This window comes from Xiphias gladius, chromosome 11 (assembly GCF_016859285.1).
Source record: "Xiphias gladius isolate SHS-SW01 ecotype Sanya breed wild chromosome 11, ASM1685928v1, whole genome shotgun sequence".
NCBI classification, from domain to species: Eukaryota; Metazoa; Chordata; class Actinopteri; order Istiophoriformes; family Xiphiidae; genus Xiphias; species Xiphias gladius.
This window is the reverse complement of record NC_053410.1, coordinates 25,983,059-26,006,066: the sequence shown is the minus strand read 5'-3', so window position 1 is coordinate 26,006,066 and position 23,008 is coordinate 25,983,059. Positions and strand designations below refer to the sequence as shown.

General features: G+C 38.2%; 1 protein-coding gene across 2 annotated transcripts; it reads right to left on the bottom strand.

The window, feature by feature from the left end:
- Positions 1-606: 606 nt before the first annotated feature.
- On the bottom strand, positions 607-23,008 carry tm9sf2 (transmembrane 9 superfamily member 2). Of its 2 annotated transcripts, XM_040139650.1 has the most exons (17): positions 22,751-23,008; positions 20,556-20,623; positions 19,692-19,785; positions 17,867-17,994; positions 16,388-16,517; positions 15,533-15,657; positions 15,103-15,214; positions 12,724-12,803; positions 11,913-12,021; positions 11,531-11,663; positions 9,715-9,834; positions 9,224-9,281; positions 8,913-9,072; positions 8,536-8,687; positions 7,689-7,800; positions 6,710-6,881; positions 607-2,029 (listed from the first exon to the last, which is right to left on the bottom strand). In XM_040139650.1, exons 1-17 carry the CDS (start codon positions 22,865-22,867, stop codon positions 1,962-1,964), a joined length of 1,938 nt encoding a protein of 645 aa, XP_039995584.1. In that variant the 5' UTR covers positions 22,868-23,008; the 3' UTR covers positions 607-1,961. The 2 variants fall into 2 exon arrangements, with proteins under 2 accessions (XP_039995584.1, XP_039995583.1); XM_040139649.1 differs by lacking the exons at positions 607-2,029; positions 6,710-6,881 and having other exon boundaries at positions 8,518-8,687.

The window sequence follows — 23,008 nt, the reverse complement described above, 5'->3', positions numbered from 1 at the left end:
TTGTTTTGTATCGCATTACTGAGATGACGTTGGTTTAAAGCCAAATTAAGCATTTTGCAGCATTTCTAATTCATTTCTGAAACACATATTGTAAGGTAGCATAGAAGTTCCTATCTTTTTGTTCTATTGGAATCTTGGTTTATGCTAAACAAATAAATAAATAAAAGTTACTTCAAAGACAATAGTGAGACATACTGTACTGCTACCTGCTGTTAAGTGTTGTATTAGCTCAGTGTGTTCTGAGTGACAAAGTTTTCTTAGTGGGGGACGAATGACAGTGTTCTGGTACCAGAGTTTATCCCGAGATGTGTATTAAGTGTTTTGTTGCATTAGTGCAACCTGGATGTGAGATTAACTGTTTTGCTGAGCTGCAAATGTTGGTAAAAAGACCTTGTCTGGAGAATTTTGAAAAAGTGAACTCAGTATAGAGAAATGTGGGTTACCGGTTATAAAAAACTGTAACAAGACAGAACAGGGAGGTTCCAGAGACTTGTTGACAAAATACTTCCTATCAATTCTACTGTTCCTTAGTTTGCATTATGTGCTGGAAGTCATTGAGAGAAGCAGCTGAAATGAGCTGACATGCGTTCCACATTGTGTTTCACGCAAGTTTTTTTTTTTTTCCCTTTTTAAATCAGTCTTTTTACAAAGCTAAGCCAACATTATATTGATGTGTACTGCACAGAATATAAGCCTAATTGGTATCTAACTACTGCCTGGTAAAATTTTGTCATACTTAACTAAAGAATTGCAGCTGCCATGAATCTTAAGCTTGGGACTGACCTGAAACCTAAAAGACTGGACAAACATGAAAAGTGCCATACACACTGACTGTGTTATGAAGCATTGCATAATTTCTTGCTCATAGCATGGACCAAACACACCATTAAAATGAAACAGGCAGTGGAGACGTTGCTCTCTGGAGCTTTCTGGTTTTTCTGGAGCGCTAAAGCACAAGCTGATGCTGGGAAACAGGACAGGGGTGTATACTGACAAGCTGATGCATCAAGATGGCCCTGATGTGTGTTGCCCTTCATGGAACAGAGGCCAGCAACAAAGTGGGACTGGACGTTGGGCTTCTGTTAAATCAGAATTACAATACTTTTTCTGCAACAAATTTTACATATTACCTTGCATTATGGTAGCTGTCATACTCTCACTGCCTTTGTGAAATCTGTCTTTTCAAAGAACTGAAGGGTAGTTAGCTGAACCTGCACCTGCACCAAAATGCTCAGCAGAGGATTTACAGGTGTATTGAGCTATTTTGACATAGTTGGTGTTGAAATGTGAACACAGACACATTTTTGGACACAATTTGCAACTTGACACAGATTGCAGATTGCAAGAGCTTCTTCAAAGATGTGTTGCACACAAATCATGTGAAAATATAATTAAAAATAGTAAAAAGGGCACATTTCCCACCTGTGCATAGTTTTAACGCAAGAGGCCCTAGAAAGTACCTGTTAAAAAGCAGACCATCAATGCTTTATTTGTCTGACTACATCTGCAAACATAGAGTGAAGGGATAAAAAAAAAAAAAAAACAAAACCTAAATTCCACGACATGACAGCTGAAAGAGTCGCTGGAAAGTCCAGCTTTGGCTCACTGCTCACTGCACTGTGTGAAGGTGGCAAGGTATGAACCATCTTTCTATGTGTCAGATACTGGGAAGAGGCTTGTACGGGTATGATTGATTTCATTCAGATTATATGCAGATAGATACTGTATGTACAAAATTACAACCCACTGTACACATGCTCACACACAAACATTTTAGGCACACAAAGCAAAGAAAACTGTGATCTGTCCAAGGCACAATCATCTCCGCTTGAAAAAATGAAATGAGGGGGCGAGTGTTCAGGTTGTAATGTTCAGTTCAGTTTAACAGCGCTGAATGTTCCAGCGGTTGATGGAAGAAAGCAACATCCAGCCATATATAGTCTGTTGTGTATTTGGATCCTTCAATCCACTTTGACCACACTGTAGATCTTGGTAACAAACCAGAAACAGGCAAAGAAGCCGATTGTTCCTGAGGACAGAGAAAACATACCTTTAATTAGAGCTACATTAAACCCATAGCACAAAATCAGCATAATACTGTATACTGTAGACACGTGAGGTTGAGGGGCAGTGGGTCACTAACAATGACTCAACATTGGCATTTCATACTTTTTTTGGCACTGTAACTTGTTGCAATTTCAGGACACTACAAGACTTATTGTTTAAAGTTTACAGCTTTTCTTAGAGGTCTGCTGACCTGGTCAGAGGCTAGTCTAATATTTTTCACTCTTTATTAAACTAGGGCTGTCAGTAAGACCTTGGGCCAGATGGATAAAACATAAAACTCAGATTCACGACTAAAACTGAGTATGCACAAAGACAGGAATATGCACGCACACTCTTTTTGTCAGATTTATAAAGCAGTGCATATGGATGGTTCTCTTTTATAAATCTGGATCATTGTGGAACTGCATTGCGCACTTCACATGCAGGAGAAATGGATGTACAATGTAGTTTTACTGACTGTATTTCACTGGTGAGGTTTTCCAACAATGCCAGAACAGCTGTCATTGCCTACTAACGTTATGCACTGCTGCAGCTATTTACAGCACCCATACCATTAATTTATCACATGTACGTGTAAAGCATCACTGGTGGTGATATCTCAATCATAATTAATAAACGTTAGAAAGATGAAATGATGAAATTATTCATTTATAACGCTCATATTGAAGTAATAATTTAGAGATCATATAATAATGGCCAAAATGTAAATATCATCATCACTCATAAATAATTACTAGGCCCAACTTGTGGACCCCATTGAAACTGCTATTTTTATTATTATTATTCCTCCAACAAATTAATCACATTTTTGAGGGGCTAAAGGTGCTTAAAAACTCACTAAACTTTGCACATGCATCAGATGTGGTGAAAATTTTCATTTTTTATGGGCGCTGCCCATGGCTGTTGCAAAATGTCTTGGTTGTGCCCCCTACAAAATTTCAACCAAGTAGCCCTGGTGGTAGATTTCACTCACATGTAGAAATTCGGTAGGTACATGTTTCATCCTGAGACTTACAATTGCAATTTCGGCACAGTTTTTGCCATTTACAGTCGTTGTACTTTACAAACTCCTCCTAGAGAATTAATTAGATTGACATCATATGTTGTCAGTCTAAGCTAAAAACATTTGCAATGCTAAATTGTGAAGTTTTTGAGAGTTTCGTTTAATGGCGTGTCCGTGGCTGCATGGCGAATTTCTATGCTTTCTTATGAAAGATGAAGTTGATGTAACTCAAACGTATATTGTCCAATCTGCCCCAAACTTAGCATATTTGATAAGAGTCCTAGCCTGAAGATATCTACATGCCAATATTCAGTTATAGTTGTTGTTCTTGTTTTGGTTTTATGGTCAGTCTCAGGTTCAGCAGGCAGCTGTTTTCAGTGACAAAGATCTGATAAAACACTCTGTACACTACATGCACCAAACAGCAGAGAGAAACTTGAACACTTGAACATATTTGAACATTAGCAGCTCCAGAGCAAGATATTTTTCTCAGGAGTTGGTGGAAACCAAACCAGAGCTCAAAAGAGAGTGAATACTGGAATTGGACTGATTTGATGGCAGTGAGATTTCAGTTATTGACTGATTACCACTGACATTCATCAAATAGGCACAAACACCACTTCAAATAGGCAATTGATTGCTAACACATTCGCATACCAACTTCATGGTGATTAATATGTCAATGTTGTGTTTACAACATGTTCCGCTGCACCCATGTGACCACAAAAAAGGACTCTGCCACTTTTTTTCTGACCTGTTTACAGATGTGTAACATACATGTATCTTAACATTGTATTTTTGGGCATGGTCATCAAGAGATCAAGATAATCTTTTTGTGGAGTACGGTTCAGGTAGTCCTGGGCTATCCTAGCGATATCCCAGAATCACATTTGCAACTGTACAACCACTGTTACTCAGAGTTAACGGAACGTTAAGACCCTATATTTGGCTAACATTTATTTTTGCACATTTTATTGTGTTGTAAATGGATAAAACATGACATGACATTTTTGCCCATCAATCTACACTCAATAACCTAAGATAAAAAAGTGAAAACATTGTTTTAGAAATTTTTGCAAATGTATTAAAAATCAAAAGCTGAAATCTTATTTACAAAAGTATTCAAACCCTTTGCTGTGGCCCTTTGCTAAAATTGTGGTCAGGTGCATCCTGTTTGCTTTATTTATCCTTGAGATGTGTCCAGAACCTGAGTCCACCTGCGGCAAATTGAAATGACTGGACATAGTTAAGAAAGGCAAACACCTGTGTATATAGGGTCCCACAATTCATACTTGCATGTCAGGACAAAAAACAAAAAACAACAACAAAAAGCCTTGAAATCCAAGGACCTCTCTGCAGACCTCTGTTATAAAACTGTGATGAGATTGTAGATCAGGCCAATGATAAAAAAACATTTCTAAAACTTTGAGAGTTCCCAGGAGCATAGTGGCCTCAGTAATTGTGAAATGGAATAAGTTTGGAACCACCTAAAGTTGGCCGTCTGGCCAAACGGAGTAACCGGGCAAGGAGGGGCATGGACAGGGAGGTGACCAAGAACGTAACGGTTAGAGCATCAGATGTCCTCTGCAGAAGTGGGAGAACCTGCTGGAAGGACGACCATCTCATCAACACTCCATCTAACAAGCCTTTAGGGTAGAGTGGCTAGACAGAAGCCATTTAAAGTAAAAGACATATTACAGTTTAGAGTTTGCAAAACAGCATTTAAAGGACTCCGAGAGAATGAGGAAAATTATTCTATGGTCTAATGAGACAAAAACTGAACTCTTTGGGCAGAACTCTGGTGTTGGCAGAACCACTATGTCTGCCAACACCAGGCACTGCTCAATACCCAGCTAATACCATCCCTATAATGAAGCATGTTGGTGGCAGCATCACGTTATGGAAGTGCTTGTCAGCGGCAGGGACAGGGAGACTGGTCAGAATTGAAGGAAGGATGAAAGCAGCTAAATACAGAAGGGTTCTTGAAGAAAACCTTGAAGAAAACCAAATGGCAGTTTTATTCATCTGAAATTAAATCTACAGCACAATAAAGTGTTCGAAAAGTCAGGGGTCTGAAAACTTTGGGTGTCAAAACTGCTCTAATCAGGACATTTTCCTTTGCATTATTCCACTGTTTAAAACAATTTTGGAAAAGTGACAATTTCTCACACTGTGACTATTGTCACTGCTGAACGCCTTTGCTGACCTGGAGAGGGTGTCGACAGCCAATTCTTTTCCCCTGTCACAATGAGGGTGTGACAAGCTTGGAGGTTCACTCTAGTGACATAATAGCAGGCGTCAATGTCGCATCAAGGACATGATCCTTCAGGTGCTTCCCACCCACAAATTCAGCCGTTTATGTTTGATGCCTCCATCAAACTTTACATCAAGGTACATTGACTAATTATCTAAAATGCCATTAATAATGGTCAAATTTAAAAGTATCTCAATCCTGACAGCAAGATTTGGCACCCTCTAAACTGAAATCTTTCCTTTTAACCTCCAAAATTATCAATTTTATAGCTGTGATGATTCAGAATTGAAAAAAAAGGAATCAACCCTCATCCCTCCCTTGTTTTTTTTATATACCTACCAGTGAATAAGAAAAAGATGAGAGCCATGATCATGGTGTATCCAAAGTACAGGATGGTACTGGCCAGTCCAGTGATTTGCAGCTTAGAGAAGAAGTAATGAATGGCATAGACCAGGAAATAAAAAGCAGTGAAGCCGCTGGTCAGGAAGGAACGCCACTGCCAATGGTAGTCCTTTGAAGAGGAGAAACAGCCAAAGTTGAGATTTACAGGAAGAAACAGAGTTTTGTAAATTTAGGCCCGGACTGAATGGGTTAAAAGAGCAAGTGGCCCTTGCGAGAGCCATGAATTACCAGTCAATCACAGTGACACAGAAATCAGAACAAACTCAAAATCATATCTAATAAATACAAACATGTCAAGACATCTTTCTGTTTGTCAACCATCTAATAAGACATCTCAGACTTCCCCTGTCCAAATCTCCTGCTCCTAGGCCTAAGGGTTGGGGTTAGGTCTTTAGCTGGAACATATACAGAAATTCTAGGATTTCTGGTCATTCGTGTTGTATTCACAGAGAAATGCGATCTTTTAGATCACGGTTCCTGGATATTATAATTTACTGAGACTGTGACTGAAGTTATACTGCAATATACATCTGTAGACTTCATGTCAAATAAAACTAATCTGTAACTGCAGATAAATTCTATATTTTAAACTTGTAAATTACCTTTCTCTAGACGCAGATGCATTATGTTTTTCCTTAATAACATTCTAGCTAATTCCCAGATATTCTAAGTTTATCACTTCAGTGTTACCCTCCATTGCCCTATGATTACTGTAGAGTCCATAGTCATGCTGTTGAGCAACTGCTGACTTAATGGGAACAAGTATTTCCTCCCACAGTGATATAATCAGCAGTAACAGTACTTCTTTGCATAAAACTGGTCAAATTTAAAAGTATCTCAATCCTGACAGCAAGATTTGGCACCCTCTAAACTGAAATCTTTCCTTTTAACCTCCAAAAGTATCAATTTTATAGCTGTGATGATTCAGGATTGAAAAAAAAGGAATCAACCCTCATCCCTCCCTTGTTTTTTTATATACCTACCAGTGAATAAGAAAAAGATGAGAGCCATGATCATGGTGTATCCAAAGTACAGGATGGTACTGGCCAGTCCAGTGATTTGCAGCTTAGAGAAGAAGTAATGAATGGCATAGACCAGGAAATAAAAAGCAGTGAAGCCGCTGGTCAGGAAGGAACGCCACTGCCAATGGTAGTCCTTTGAAGAGGAGAAACAGCCAAAGTTGAGATTTACAGGAAGAAACAGAGTTTTGTAAATTTAGGCCCGGACTGAATGGGTTAAAAGAGCAAGTGGTTCTTTAGAGAGCCATGAATTACCAGTCAATCACAGTGACACAGAAATCAGAACAAACTCAAAATCATATCTAATAAATACAAACATGTCAAGACATCTTTCTGTTTGTCAACCATCTAATAAGACATCTCAGACTTCCCCTGTCCAAATCTCCTGCTCCTAGGCCTAAGGGTTGGGGTTAGGTCTTTAGCTGGAACATATACAGAAATTCTAGGATTTCTGGTCATTCGTGTTGTATTCACAGAGAAATGCGATCTTTTAGATCACGGTTCCTGGATATTATAATTTACTGAGACTGTGACTGAAGTTATACTGCAATATACATCTTTAGACTTCATGTCAAATAAAACTAATCTGTAACTGCAGATAAATTCTATATTTTAAACTTGTAAATTACCTTTCTCTAGACTCAGATGCATTATGTTTTTCCTTAATAACATTCTAGCTAATTCCCAGATATTTTAAGTTTATCACTTCAGTGTTACCCTCCATTGCCCTATGATTACTGTGGAGTCCATAGTCATGCTGTTGAGCAACTGCTGACTTAATGGGAACAAGTATTTCCTCCCACAGTGATATAATCAGCAGTAACAGTACTTCTTTGCATAAAACTGGTCTTAACAGCTTCAATACTGAAATTTCAGTATTAATATAATCTCTGAAACATAAAGACGATAATGTTAAAGGTCCTGCATTGATCAGGCTGTTTACCTCAGCACATAAGTGGAAGTAGCAGAGCAGGATGGTGGCCTCAGAGCATGTGATGACCAGGATAATGAAGACAAGGAAAAGGAAACCAAACATGTAGTACATCTGATGGGACCTGGAGGACAGAAAGATTCAATGGACTAAAGTAAATAGAAATAGATAAAATAACACTGCAGGACAGAAATGCAAACTATGTTCAGTCTGCCACCATTATGGCAAATATAATACTGATAGGATGAGAAACAGTAGATGTTAAAAGAATTTAACTATTTGACATGTTGTTAATCTCTAGTTCTGCCAAATAAGATAGATGGGGTCTTTAGATAACCCATCAAGGTTGAATGGAAAGTCAATCAATTTCTGTTAATGTGATGTTAATGTGGTAAATTCTAAGTAGCTAATTAGTTATAGAAAAAAAAAAAAAAAAATGCAGTATGTCAAACTATAATCCAAAAAACCAAGTATGGATGATGAGTAATGTTTCTGTTTGACATCTGAGAATAGTATGAAAAAAATACTTGGACAAATTTCTTGACTTTATTTCATTCTGTCATATTCATTCTAAATATATCAAAATCAGTTTCTGATTAGATGAGAAACAGCCCATGCAGTTGCAGAATTGTGATTTTTATATATAGAATGGCTAGTTTTAATACCTGTTAAGGAGTTTCAGGATGTAAGAGGTCTTAAGAGGTCATGAGTCACTTCAACATTTAAACACTCCCCACTGAATACGGCTGAACTGATTCTCAGCTTTCCAGACTTAATTCTAGCAGCAAAAACTGAACTTGCACGATGTATTCTGATTTTTTATTAATAATTACTGGCGAACCTTTTTCTTAATTCTCACCAGATGGAGTTTAGTATGAAGAAGAGCTGAATAAATATACATCCAAAAGGCAGAATTCCTCCCATGACGATACCAGGGAAAGGCTTTGTGTAGAATGACTGCTCTGGGATTTGACGAGGAATCTGATTTGTCCGCACTGGGTGCTCAATACCCTAAAACAGTCAATCACAGCAGAGAGAGAGAGAGAATCAAACGTTCAGATAGGTACAGTTTTACATTTCGATGTTTTTCACATTTGGTTCTTTTGTTGCTTGAGCACTTGCTGTACTTAACTGATTACACTGTGAAGAAACACTACTGGCATGAAACGTATACAAGCAATTACAGAATATATAGGCATGAATGGATCTACAGTGTGTGTGTTTATATTTACTTACTGCTTTCTTGAAGCCAAAGTATGCTCCTATAAAGGTAAGTGGTACTGAGATACAGAACCAAAGAGCCAATATGGCTATCAGGGTCCCAAAGGGCATGGCTGCTGAAGACCCTTCTCCCCACAAAATCAAGTTCATCACAAAAAAATCTGCAAACACCACCCTAAGCAGAGACAGAGAGGATGTTAGATTAGGGAATGAATGAGTGAGAGAGTGGGATCAAGTGATTGTGTCTTTGTCATGTAGTAAACTTCTACCAAAGTGTTGTGTCCATTATTATGCTCATTAATTTGAGCAACCCCTAACAGTCTTACCCAGGGCAGAGGAAGGCTGTAAGTAAAACATTGGTCTTCCACTTCTCTCCTCCAAAAGCTGCCGATTAACCAAACACAAAGAACCAGAAGACATCAAATCAAACTGGAAAGCTGTTGTGTTATTATATTTGTTCTCATTTATTGTTTACAATTACTGTATATACAGTACATGAGTTCAAGTCCACAGGCCCTGTAGAGGCTGCAGTGTTTATGTTTGGTTTGATTTTGAGCCTGAATTTGCTCAACAAATTTCATTACTTTTACTACTGTTGCAAATGTAAATAATTATATTAATAAAAATTTGTGTTCCTTTTGTCCAAGGAAAACAGCAATTCATCATGTTAAAAGACACCCTTCAGCATAGAAAAAAATCAAGTTGTCTTATCTGATTACTCAATTAACTGTCAGAATAATCAACAGAACACTGGATTATGAAATAATCTGTAGCTGTGGCCGACATGAAACACTTCCCTGTTTTATTTCTCACTTACATTTGTAGAGGCGGGCAGCCACATATCCAGCAGGAGTTCCCAGAAGAACCCAGAGAATAACGGCACACGTCATCAGAGCCCCACGGTTCGCCGGAGAGAGGAACCCTAGACAGGCAAAGACTGGAGAGGGAGGTGTTTACATGTTATACATTTCAAGTTAGAATAAGCAAGGCTGTTATAGAGGCCCACTGATACTGGATTTTTTTAAGATGATATTCATTCTCACAGTGGCCCTGAGGTGCAAAAAACAAAAAAACAGAAAACACAGCAAAGTTCTTAGAAAACACAACATTTTAGAAAGCACATTAATAAAATCAGAAAGCACATTCCATTCCACAGGACCATTTTGTTTTCTGTTTTGTTGTATTTTCTAAATTTGTTGATATGTTTTTAAAATGTGTTTTTGATAAAATGTTTTTTAACATGCTGTATTTTCTGTGTAGTTGTTGTGTTTTGTGAAATGTTGTGTTTTATGTTTTTTAAATGTTGTGTTTTCTTTTGTGGTTTGGAGTTTTCAGTTTTAGTTTGGTGTTTTCTGTAATGTTGTGTTTTGTGAAAGCTTAATGTGTTTTGAACCTCAGGGCCAAGCATCCACTTAACACACAACCCTATGTACTACACACTTAAACTGATTTTTGAGGTGTAAACTAAATGATGTGACTGTACGGTGATGGGGAACAAAAAAAAAACCAATGCTGGTGTTGATATTGACATTTCTTTCCAACAGTATAAAAAATCAGCATTTCATGGCTTGAAAATGGCTCAACACGCCATCTACTGTTATAAATCATCCTGAATGTTGCAAGGCCAATTCTGACATAGAGTCTACCGTTTGGGACTTATTTACATCATGAAATATATATAAAACAAAGAAAAGAAGTCAACACCCTCTAAATCAGCCCACCTTCCCCCAGTACCCATTCTTGAGTGGGAGTCTGTAAAACCGCGTTCATCGAGACTAATCAATCAGAGGAAATAAGTAGAGGGTTAGCAAAAAATAGCTAACCCTCTACTTAGTATTTTCAATTTTGGCGCAATGGTTCGGACTTGTGCTCTTATTCATGGCTGTGGAAGCACCACCGGACTGCATTCTTTCCCCTCAGACCCCCATAGGGCTCAGCAGTGGTTGCAGATGGCAGCAGTTCCCTCGATAACAACACACTGCTATATAAACTTGCATTTGGCATTTTTTGAGCGCTATTCTATTTAAATGTTTGGCTCAGAGAGCTCCGGCTTTGGATATTACTGGGGCTGGAGCCAACAGCTCAAATTGATACAGGTCTACATTTTTCTAAATTATAGTGTGGGTGGAGTTAGGCTCAGAGCTGGGGGTGAATTTACACTTTAACATTAAATATTTTCAATAAGGATCCAATAAATAAACTTATCAGCGCTCTCTGGTGGACTAACTTTGTAATGGAGAAACTTTTTCTAAATGACCTCAACCATATTTATGACATACTTCTGCTGACATTTCTTGTTACTTATCAGCAGACATACACTGACACTGAGGTATCTTTGATAATATTGCCTGACATTTTCACGTTTCTACAGATTAACTTTCAGATAGATGGTTTTGATAATATGGTTAAAGTGGGGATTTTTACCTCTCATCATCTGACTTTATACCATTTGGCTTACTGAACTCCATTATAAATTGTGTGTACTGCTTAGGCTGCATCCCGACATCCCAGCAAATGCATTTGTATTAAGGCAACAAAGCTATCATGCACTGTCACCATGAAGTGGTACTAGTACGGCATCTATGACTATTTTTTTATTCTATTAAACAATTATGAAGATAACCAAGACATACAAAGGGTGACAAAGGTCATAATGAAGATCTGGGTTCCAGAGCCAAGGAAAACCGACAGCAGCATCCCCTTCCTGGGAGGTCGGAAAACATCTCCATGGACCAACTTCCATCCAAACTCTTCCTGGGCGTCCTCCTGGAGAACAAGATAGATGAGCAGATATGATGAGAATAATAGCTTGACCTCTAATGTCCACTAGAGGCAGTTGTGTCATATACCTGTAGTGCCACGACTGCCTTATGTTTCATGTGATAGTAAATATAGTTAAAGTAAAGTTACATCATCATTGCTATAACTATGAACTTACAACTATTGGCAATTTTCTGTCAACAGCTCCCCCTCAGCTCAAATGTGTTCTTACTAGCCACAGAGAAAGGTTCTCACCACAGAGTCCATCTGATTGTATCTGGCGATGTCTTTATGCAGAGTCCTCAGCATGATCATTGCTACCATTCCAGACAGGAACAACACAATCACCAACGAGTTCATTATGCTGGGGAGAAAAGACAGCAATTCAAACAGATCATTACTTACACATGAATTGATGTGGTATCAATATTTGGATGTTGACCTGTTGACTTTCGACATGGAGACAACAGGCCAGCTGAGAGACACCTGGGTTGAGCACTGGTTGGAATGAATCATTATGACACTGTGGGACAGACATAATTAATGATTGAAATCAGAGGTATTTTAAAACCGAAATGATGATCATTACTGTATTAAGTCTGCCCCAAACTATAAGTTTCCTGTAACTGAAAACTGCCCTTCCATAGGATAAGACTCCTCTGGGATGGTGGGACTGTTACACTGTACTGTCATGGTCAGTACTGGACAGAAAAACCATCCAGAGTCAGGAGTGGAGGAAAGACAGGAGGAATCACCTGACAGTCACTTCATACACTGATGTTGTCTCAATTCCAGGGGAGTTTGTTCTCCCCTGACTTCAAGTGTGTACGCAAGATATACAAACTGATCAAACTTAGAGCATACGGCTTAGAAGATCTAACAAATAAGTTCCTTATTGCTTATTTAAATCTAGAGACACATATGCTTGCTTTCTCACCAAACTCGGTCAACCTTTACAAATCTGTCCCTACACGTTCTCAAATCTTAACTTGCAAATTGATTACGACTTTGGTGTTAACAAAATTACCTCGGTATGTGTGTGTGTGTGTGTGTATTTGAGTCTTACCTGAACCACTGGATGTTGGTGTGAGGCATTGACTCCAGGATGTAGTCCCATCTAGATGCCCAGCGAATATTCTTGTCTTCCTACACACACGCACACATACACATACACATACACACACACAGAGTTTGTTTATGTAGTAAAATTCCTTTATCTTAATAAATTAAAATGTTCATACTGTATGTACTTTCACATTTATCCTGATACAGATAAAATCATCTGTTTTCAATATAATCAGGGCATCCTAACACCAACAGAGCATTAGCAGTGACATTCCAGGTTCATTGTTCCATGCAACTGTTTTTATCAAAGGTGGTCTGACCCCAGTCTATTTTGGTGTTGGCTCACACCAAAAAAGGGGTCAAGTAGAGTGAACTGGTATTTCCCTAGGCTGCACTGAGGTTACTTCCTTGCCTGCACTGTTTTGGTATCATAGTGACTCCTGTGCACCCTAGTGGGAGGGTGCCAGCAGCGTACTGAGTTTCCAAGAATGAGTCTTTCTCACCTGGTCCGCTGCCTGCCTGCTTAGGCCAGGTCATCATCTCAGTGCACCTGTATTCTATTTTCTTTTGGTCATTTTATTTGGTGAAATATCACCCATATAAACTTCTCTGCCATAACACAAACCCTCTTTTTCATACTGCAAAAATGCCCCATCAAATTTAAGTGAAAACATTTTTTTTTCTAGATAACAAAGCTTTACTTGAAAAACTGATAACATTCCCATCTGTCATTGTACTTTGTGTTTAGTATAAATTAATAATGTAATGTAATAATCCGCTAGAGTGGCTACAGACTCTTAGTTTTCTGTATTAACAACATAAATTGTGTCTATAGGGTCATCAGGTGGGCACCCTCCTAATAAAGGGTGTTTTGTTTTGTTGGGCCCATGACACCCAGAAGGCCCAGTGTCATCCAGCGTCCCAAAACAACACCTCTCCCTGCACCCAACCCCGTCAAAATATAACTTTTGATGACACTTGTGTTATTTGAGTTTTTTCAAAATTAGTCCTTTTTCCTGAAATGTCTACAACATTTTGTCTGTGCCCAGCACATGAGTGTAATTGCTGTTGATGTACGATATACTATTCTGGTTTCATCCGAGAACAGTTCTAGGTCGAATGATTATTCTGAAACTACAAGTTTGTATTCTACTGATTGGGGCGTAAACCAACGGAGCTCTATTGTCATCAGTGGCTTGTGAAAAGTTGAAAGAAAAAACGAATTCATGAAAACAAAAGTCTAAATCTTGAAATTAGATATTTTGTCTCAAAATAATGTTGAGAATATACTGTCAAGGAGCCAGAGGACTAAAACTTGTTTTTCTCCTGAAATTTCAGAGCTTAAAATAAGTATCAAAGCAAACTGGAGGTACTGTAACAGGTATGTTCCTTGTATCTAACTGGAGGTAACCTCAAAAAAGATAAAATTGCTAATTAATAAAAGGAAAGTCACATTCCATACACAAAACTTATCTCAATTTCTTAAAGAGAGTTTTGCAGTATATATTTTGCTTGTCTTTCCACTTTTATTATATGTTCTTCAACCAGCTGATATCTGGTTACTCAGGGAAAAACAAAGTTATATGCACACACACACACACACACACACACACACACACACACACACACACACACACACACACACACACACATATATTTATATATTCAAACACACACACATACATATATATACACACACACACACACATATATATACACACACACACATATATATACACACACACACACATATATATATTTATATATTCAAACACACACACATACATATATATACACACACACATATACACACACACACACACACACACACACACACACACACACACACACACACACACACACACACACACACACACACACACACACACACACACACACACACACACGTGCATGTGTACTTGATTGTGAGAGGCGCCACAATGCAGGGTTCATGAAAATAGAACATTGCTCCTACTTCTACCACAATTCTCTGTTGAACACCATGAAACTGCTTTGTATTGACTTGAAGATATAGATGAAAGTTGAGATGAGGCATAGGCATGTGACTTGAATAGATAACTGCGCGGTGCAGTTTTAGCGGTAGTAGCTCTCCAAAGCTCCAGAAAATGCTTTTATGTATGTACAGAAAAACAAAAAAAGGGTGAAATTAATCTTGATATTTTTGTACTGCACCAGTTCCCTTCTTTTTTCCTGTTTTGAAAAGTCTTTTTCCCAACATAACTATATGAGCTACATCAGGTTTTTTACTTTCTTTCAGTTTCAGCATCAGTTCACTTTCAGTTTCTAACCCAGGTTGTCTTTACAGCCTCTAAAGACATGGACAGCATTAAACACATCAAGATGATACTACTGTACTAACCACAAAGTTGACAGAGTAGGTGTATGGGATCTTGAACACTCCTGTGTATTTGTTTTTCAGGAACTTTGGCCCTCCAGAACAATCAGGGCTGTCATCATTAGGGTTTTCATAGCTAGACAGAGAGAGAGAGAGAGGGAGACAAAGGAAACAGTTTTCAGATCAAAGTAAGTCATCAATTATCGAATTTGCATTTTAAGATCTGATCCCAATGCAGGCAGAACCTACATAATGAGACATACAAACTACAATGCTAGTCTGTTGAATGGATGGTTTTCACACCTTGGACCACATCAGAGCTCTTTCAGTATCCACAAAAATGTTTTACAGTTGGCCCAAATGTGAAATTCCCCCAAACAGAAACTAAGCTAAAAACCTAACATCTTCATCTTGACTAGATATCTCCATATCAACTAAAATTGTCTTTGATTACCTTTTGGGTTCAATCTTCGCAGCAACCAATCGTGCTCCGAGTTGCTCATGCTCAACGATGTGGTAATGGATGGTGATGTCCACATGGTTAAAGATGTAAAAAGCATCCTTTTCATTAAAGTTAGACTGGAAAACAAAACCAAGACACAAAAGTTCAAATCATGGACTGGATAATAATGTCACTCTTATTACAGTTACAGCTATAATTATGTGTAAGATATGAACCTTTCTGACTTTAGGTACTGAGATTAGTGCTAGTAAGAAAAAAGACATTGTGGCAGAAAGCGATGCATGCTGCTGACCCCAATTTTACCCCACAGCAAATCTGACCCACAGACATGGAATTCCATCAGATAAAATCCATCAGGATTGGCTTGTTGTTCAAAAACACAAAAACCTATGCCATGACAATAGTTTGAAAGATGCTGCACTCACATAAAAATTCTGTGCATAGTGGCTTCAAAGAAATCCTCAGTGCTGATGTTACAGTGTGTAGGATAAGGTGGCTGCCAACAGTGTCAGCATCTCACTGATGTTAATGTATCAGAGCTCACATTTTCTATATGGGATTGAAAAATATGGTACAATGGCCTTTTGTGAATATGTCTGATTACACTTTGAAGTTATTAAGATCTGATTTAAGTATTCTTTTGTCTTTTTCAGTTCAATGATAATTGTATAGCTTATTGTGTTGGACTGAAGGGAATCCGTGTTATATGTCTATGGAAACATGATGCTTGAACTACGTGTCACTTTTTATGTATAGTTGGTCATTAGACATTCATTCACAAATATTAGTGCAAATTTTAATTTTCTGTTAAAGAAGGCTTTGCTTGTGTTTGTGTGACCCACTAACATTGACCACGCAGGCATCTTTGGGTCGACCTGCTTCTGTGACGTAACAGCCAATAGGGAATCCAGGATTACAGAATTTCAGTCCATCCTCAACATCATAGCACCAGGTGACTGGCATGTTATCCACAATCCTACACAAACAAACAAACAAACAAACAAACAAACAAACAAACAAACAAACAAACAAACACACACACACACACACACACACACACATACAAACAAAAAAAAAACGTCACAAAACAAAAGCCTATGACGCTCACTAATGGACACATTAGATGAACAGTGGCTTCATAAAGTATTCTGACCCCTTCACTTTTGCACTTTATTGTGTTGTAGATTAAAATGGATAAAATTGCAATTTTTTGTCCATCAGGCTACACTCCATACCACATAATGACAAAGTGAAAACATGTTTTAGAATTTTTTGCAAACTTATTAAAAATCAAAAACTGGAATTTCTCAATCGTAAAAGTATTGTAAATGAGAATTTTGGCAGTTTATCCCATTCTTCATGGCATATGAAGAATGGACAGGCTCTGTCAGATTGGACAGGAGGCATCTGCGAACTGTCATCTTCAGGTCTATCCAGAGATGTTCTAAGGGGTGTAAGTCCTAGTTTTGGCTGGGCCACTCAAGGGCGTCACTTTCGTGCTGAAAGGTGAACCATTGCCCCTGTCTCAGTTCATGTGGACTCTCGAGCAGATTTTCTTCAAACACCTCTGGCTGCATTCATCCTTCCCTCAATTCTGACCAGTATCCCTGTCCCTGCCACTGAGAATCCCCCCCATAACATGGTGCTGCCACCACCCTGCTTCTCTGTAGGGATGGTATTAGCCAGGTGATAAGCAGTGCCTGGTGTTCACAAGAATTATTATTTGGAGTTTTAACAACTCTATAACCCTAGTTTTCATGTAGTTGGTCAGTTGTTAAATTTCTCCTGCTACATTTTTGAGTCAAGAACGACAGACTTTTGGCCTAGAGATAATAAAAAATAATAAAGTATATCTTGTTCTCGTTTTCTATCATGTGAAGAGATCACAGGATAAAAATCTAACAAAACATGTATTGCTACTAAATTAACTACATTTGAAGAAAACATTAAATTGTCAACATTAAATTGATCCATACTGAATGAATGTGATAGTTGCGATGATGTGATGATGTGATGATGATTCTGCCTGCAGAAATCAATTCTCACATGCTGACATAACAATTTGTTTTTGGTAACAGAGGCCTAGTTGTTTTGTTTTTTTCCTTCAGAAAGCATTTATAGAACCCTCCATTTTACATATGAAATCAATACAATGCTGTCAGAACCTTCAGGTACAAAAATAATGGCTGCAGCTTTTGTGGAAACATTCTTTCATGTTCTGGTGTGTACACAGTTGATGTGTTTTGGTGTGTGTGCAAGCCTATATGTATGCGGTTGCATTTTCCTTCACTTTGTGACGTTTGTATGTCAGAGAATCATACATACCAGTGATGCTGGTAGTTGAGTAACATGCCTTTCTTGAGGAAGTCCAGTTTGGCTTTGTCTGGTGGGTTGTTGGTGTCGTAGGTTCTGGTACACACCTTCTGACACACTGCAGGTTTCTTAAACTGAAACTGACATACAGAACACACCGTTATGCTTTCTGCATTCTGCAAGTGCTTTGTCACTGCAAAAACTGGGATTAGTTGGTTTGCTGTCCCTGATTTTAACAATGAATCTTTCTCCACTGTGCAAATTTTACAATAAAACATTTCAATTCTATTTGACATTTTAAAAAAATGAAGCTGGATCTAGCATGTCAAATTTAAAACCTTTACTTGCCCATAAAAATACAATATAAAACACAGACTAACTATTAGTCTGACAGAGATGCAATGACACACATCATCCCCATAAAGGAACCATCTTGTTTGTCTTCATACCTAGGGTAAAATAACAAGATCAACACCACCTCTGTCCATTCAGCACAGACACACAGCTGTTACCTTAGCACAAAGACTGGAAGGCGGGGCAACTTTTAGCCAGGCTCTATCAAACTGAAAAATTATTTTCCACTATTGCATTCAGAACACAAGTTTGTCTGTACACAATCTGCCAGCCATTTAAATGTTCAAGTAAGGATGCTGAGGCTTCTGCACTGAAAAAGTCTCAGCTTTAGGACTGTGTAAATACATTATAATGAGTGCATAAAGCAAACAAAGTTTTTGGAAAGTGGAGTTGTCCCACTTACAGAGTACCAAAACAGATGCTAATTTTATCATGCAACTTTAAATTTTGCTTAATATTTAAGTGTTATTATTTCCTTTATCAAAATCTTATCAGATTGTTTAGTATTTATTATTCAATTTGATTAGCATATTAATAGTCTTCTATTGCTTAATTAGAGAGATGCTGTCAAACTATGCCATTTCTACAAAAATGTAGAATTAATGCATTTACAACCCACAGAATTTTTTATCAGCAGTGTTTATCATAAGGCCATGTTTATGTGCTTACCAAGAAACACCATTCTCTGTTTATTAGTATGATTATGGTGCAAGCATAATGACAGTTCTGTCCACTCCAATTTATTCTATTTTTACAGTGGCTATTTAGCCTGTAAACAACTTCATCCAAACAATATACATAGTTTTCACAGCATGAGACACATACAGCTGTCAACCTGCTTAATACGTACAAAAGATGTTTCATTCTGAAGAAGCTTTGTTCTGTCTCTTCCACTGGTTTATAATCTGTAAATACTGAAGCTACTGTTGTCATTATGCACATGTAGAAAAAGCAGAGTATATGTGCACTGAATTTTAACTACTACATTTTTGACAGGCAGCCTTTTGACTCAACTGAGTCTTCAGACAATTTAGATCTTGTACAGTCATGTTATGTTGGATAACCCCTTTTTAAAATATTTAAAATTCATGCAAATATTTCCTATGTGTATTTTTTGTGATTTCTGTGATAACTGTGTCTAAAACTTGTCTTTCAACCATGTGTTGTATCTGAGTCGCTGTACTTATCTAGATAATTTTGTTTGATGGGTTGACCATAATGCTAGCATGACACCAATTCTGTATGCCTTAAATGTGCCTTACTTTTGTCATGTTAACCATTTGCCCAATGATGACCTGGGAGTGTTGAAACATTGCTTAGTAATTCTAATAAAAGTTCAGAAGCTATAATCCAGTGTGCAGATACACTGTTTTGTTGAATCTATTTTTCTGCGCCTGGCCTAAATATGGCATTTTATCTGTAAACAGCTACCATGTGTGTCTATTTTGTGTATGTATCATTTATTCCACCACAACCCTTGTACCTTGTATGGCGAGGGTTCGATTCTCTCCCCGAAAAGAACCTGGCCCAAATTCTCTGATGGACGTTTCTTTGTGTTCTCTGAGCAGAAGTCAAACCTGCACAAAAAGGAGGAGACTGTTCAGACTACATTATACTGGTATACCTATTATACCTTTATTCCCCATTACATTCTATCCTCAGTTACTTGCTGTCTGGGCCTAGGGTTTCTCAACTCTTTACATCCTGTGACTCTATTTTTAAATCCCAAAAATTCTGATGACTCCAGCAGTTGGGAACATAAAAATTTTATTAAAATGTAACATGAAAACCTGATCCACATATAAATGTAAAACTCCTTATTTGGGGAAAATGACAATTACCCTAACTTTGAAGGTAGTGTTTTTTTTTTTTTTTACATTTTATTTACAGAGGGACCATGTACTCATCCATGAATTCATTCACATCTAATCATATACACAATAATTATTTTAATAACCAAAATGTATTGTATCTAATTAAATTAAATCTGGTGTGAATAAAACCAGGATAACAAAACAAAGGGTAAACTCATTTTCACGTATTTCAATTTAAAACTTTCCTCAAACTAAGAGAATTGTACTACTAGTCTATTCTTGATTGGTAGGAAACACTGTACTGGTGAAGGGATGCTACACTCTGTTATAGTTTGTTAATTTAATGGATAAAATGGCTGAAACAAAAAACAATTTCAACTTTAAACTGCAACAATAACAATTCCTGAATGCTTTTGGACAACAATGAGCATAGCAAAGCAGGTTATGCAGCCTGAAGAAATAAGACAAAAAGGGTTGAAACAAAAAAATTCTACAAAGAAAAAACACAGACACATTAGTAAAGTGCTCCTTACGCAGTATATTCATAAGGCAGAACAGACTCCACCGAATCCAGCCTGTTGACAAACAGCTCAACGGTCGACTAGAAGAAAACACAGCAGACAAACACATATAAGGTAGACAGCAGGAATGCTCCAATCAGACTTCTGTTTTCATGTTGTTAGACACTGATTGGTTCAACCTTGTCATGAGGACTTTGTCATGACTCAACAACAGTGTGACTTTTCCACAAACAATGTTTTGGTTTCTCGGGATAAGTAAGGAGATATGGTTTTTTTGTTTTGTGTGTGTGTGTGTGTGTGTGTGTGTGTGTGTGTGTGTGTGTGTGTGTGTGTGTGAGTGTGTGTGTAATTTGGGTGAACTGATCCCCAAGCCCCTCCTGCACCGAGCAGGTAGCAGGCAGAGAGAAAAAAAATATATCTTAGAATTATAAGGACTTTTTTGCATAGACTGAGATGCATAAAGTGTAAACCAGTGTGTGGAGCAGTTGTCTATGGCAGCTTGGTACTCGGACACCTTGGCAAATTAATCAGAACTTGTCCGTGCTGAAGTTAAGAGAGCATGGTCTAACAAGCTGACTATCATGGAATGATTTGGGGGCTTTCGTGATAAGTGACAAATGACAAAGATCCTAATAAAACCGAACACAGAAAATGTGAGTGCAAAGAAAGCAAATTCCTATAACTTGTTTATTACATAAAAGTAAGACATGCACTAAGTTGGCAGTTAGGTAGGTTAGGTATTAGGAACACCTGCTAAAAGTAATGAAGTCTAATGAAACAGTCCTGCAATAAATCCTCCTTCAGGAAGGATATAATGTTCAGTTTGTGTTGAAACTATTCTAAAGAGGTGTTGATTCAACTGTATTCATCATGGCATTATCATACAGTTGAATCAACACCTATCTAAAACAATTTCAATAAAACCTGAATATTATAACTGTCATGAAGGTAGGATTTATTACAGGACTTTTGTATTAGTTTTAGCTTAGTGTACCCAATGACCTGCCAACTAAGTGTATACTGTTACTATAGCTCTAACAGTTGGGAATTATTTAGTAGGTTCTGAATGTTTTTCTGTCAATCCGAATGGTTTTAAGTCAAACATTTGTGCTTTGTGTCACTGATGGTGACAGACTGCAAAAACTTTATAACAAGGTGTTGTTATACTGTATTATACCTCCCAATATTTTACAATGAGCCACTTTGTAATGCAAATGAGTTTACAAATATTTTCATGGAGCCTGCAGAACTCTGAATATTAAAATGTGTAAGGTGGCAATAGACGTGAGACAAGATGATGACTCATAGTTCCTCGTACGTGGCAACTCCCAGTAAATACATTTTAAAAATAACATTATTGAGTCAGTGATCAGTATCAGCCCTACAGAATGCAGAGGCCTGCACCACGGGGTGAGATTCGTGGGTTATCTAGCTCTCTTTGGCTGTAACTCAGGTTTTCTGGTATCACGAAGCTGGGTCACTTCTGACCAGGGTATATCACCATGGTAACCTATGCTGCAGAAACTGTCTGACATTAATTGCAATTTTTAAGGTGCCAAACATATTCAGAAACTATCAGTCAAAAAAACCAACAAAAAAACCCAAAACACACTCTGCACTACAGACCCTTATAATAATCACTGCACTTATTTACAGTATCTCCTTTGCCTTACTTTAATACTTGCATTTTTTTTCTATTGTCAAACTGCACCATCTTAATCTACTCCAGTTATGTGATATGATATATGTATTTTTCATATGGTTAAATATCACTTTCTGCTGTTGCTGTTACCTGCAGGTAACATTGTTCTTTCACATGAACTAATAGCTGGATCAGCAAACCCAAAAGGATCAGAGCCAGTTGATGACCAACTTTGTGATACAGGTTACCCAGGGCTAATTTGACATTCTAACCAAACAGTCTGGAGGCCCTTGAAGGCTACAGTCTGCCAATACCTGTTCTGAGTTTGATATCCAGAATAACGAAGTTGCTTTGAGGTGTTTAAACAGCTAGCTTGCTGTCGGCTTAGCACGGTATCTGTGGACGTTAGCCTTGCTGTTTGTTGTGGCTAACGTTAGCTGGCCCGGGCTCATCCAACGAATTCCAGTACCTCCTGTCTGCTTGTTAACCGGGTGCACTCTACGTTAGTTGTTCCGTTACCTTGTGAGGGAACCTGGTGGTCGTACAGGTGACATGTCATGTTTACCTTGCAGTCTGGAACTTGGTCTCTCTCAGGCTCACAGAAGCTGACGGGCGCTAGACCCGGGAGGTAGAAACCGGCCGCCCGAGCCAGCATCGCGGCTCCAAGCAGCCACAGCACCATGTTCACCCCGGCCAGTCTTCTCTAATGATTTGCACGGTTACCTTGCTCCTCTTCTGGGTCCACTCTGCATCTGACACCCACAGCCACCACCATCCGGTCCTGCAGCGGGCGGACACGTCACAGGCGGAAGTCCCGCTTCGT

Bases quoted from the DNA above. Each gene is read 5' to 3' on its own strand.
- tm9sf2 (XM_040139650.1), bottom strand. From the start codon at position 22,867: ATGGTGCTGTGGCTGCTTGGAGCCGCGATGCTGGCTCGGGCGGCCGGT. The intron at 12,804-15,102 runs GTTAGTACAGTA...GCGTGTGTGTAG, and splicing joins CCTACTCTGTCAACTTTGTG to GAAGACAAGAATATTCGCTG. The intron at 9,282-9,714 runs GTAAGTGAGAAA...GTTAATCGGCAG, and splicing joins GGCTGCCCGCCTCTACAAAT to CTTTTGGAGGAGAGAAGTGG.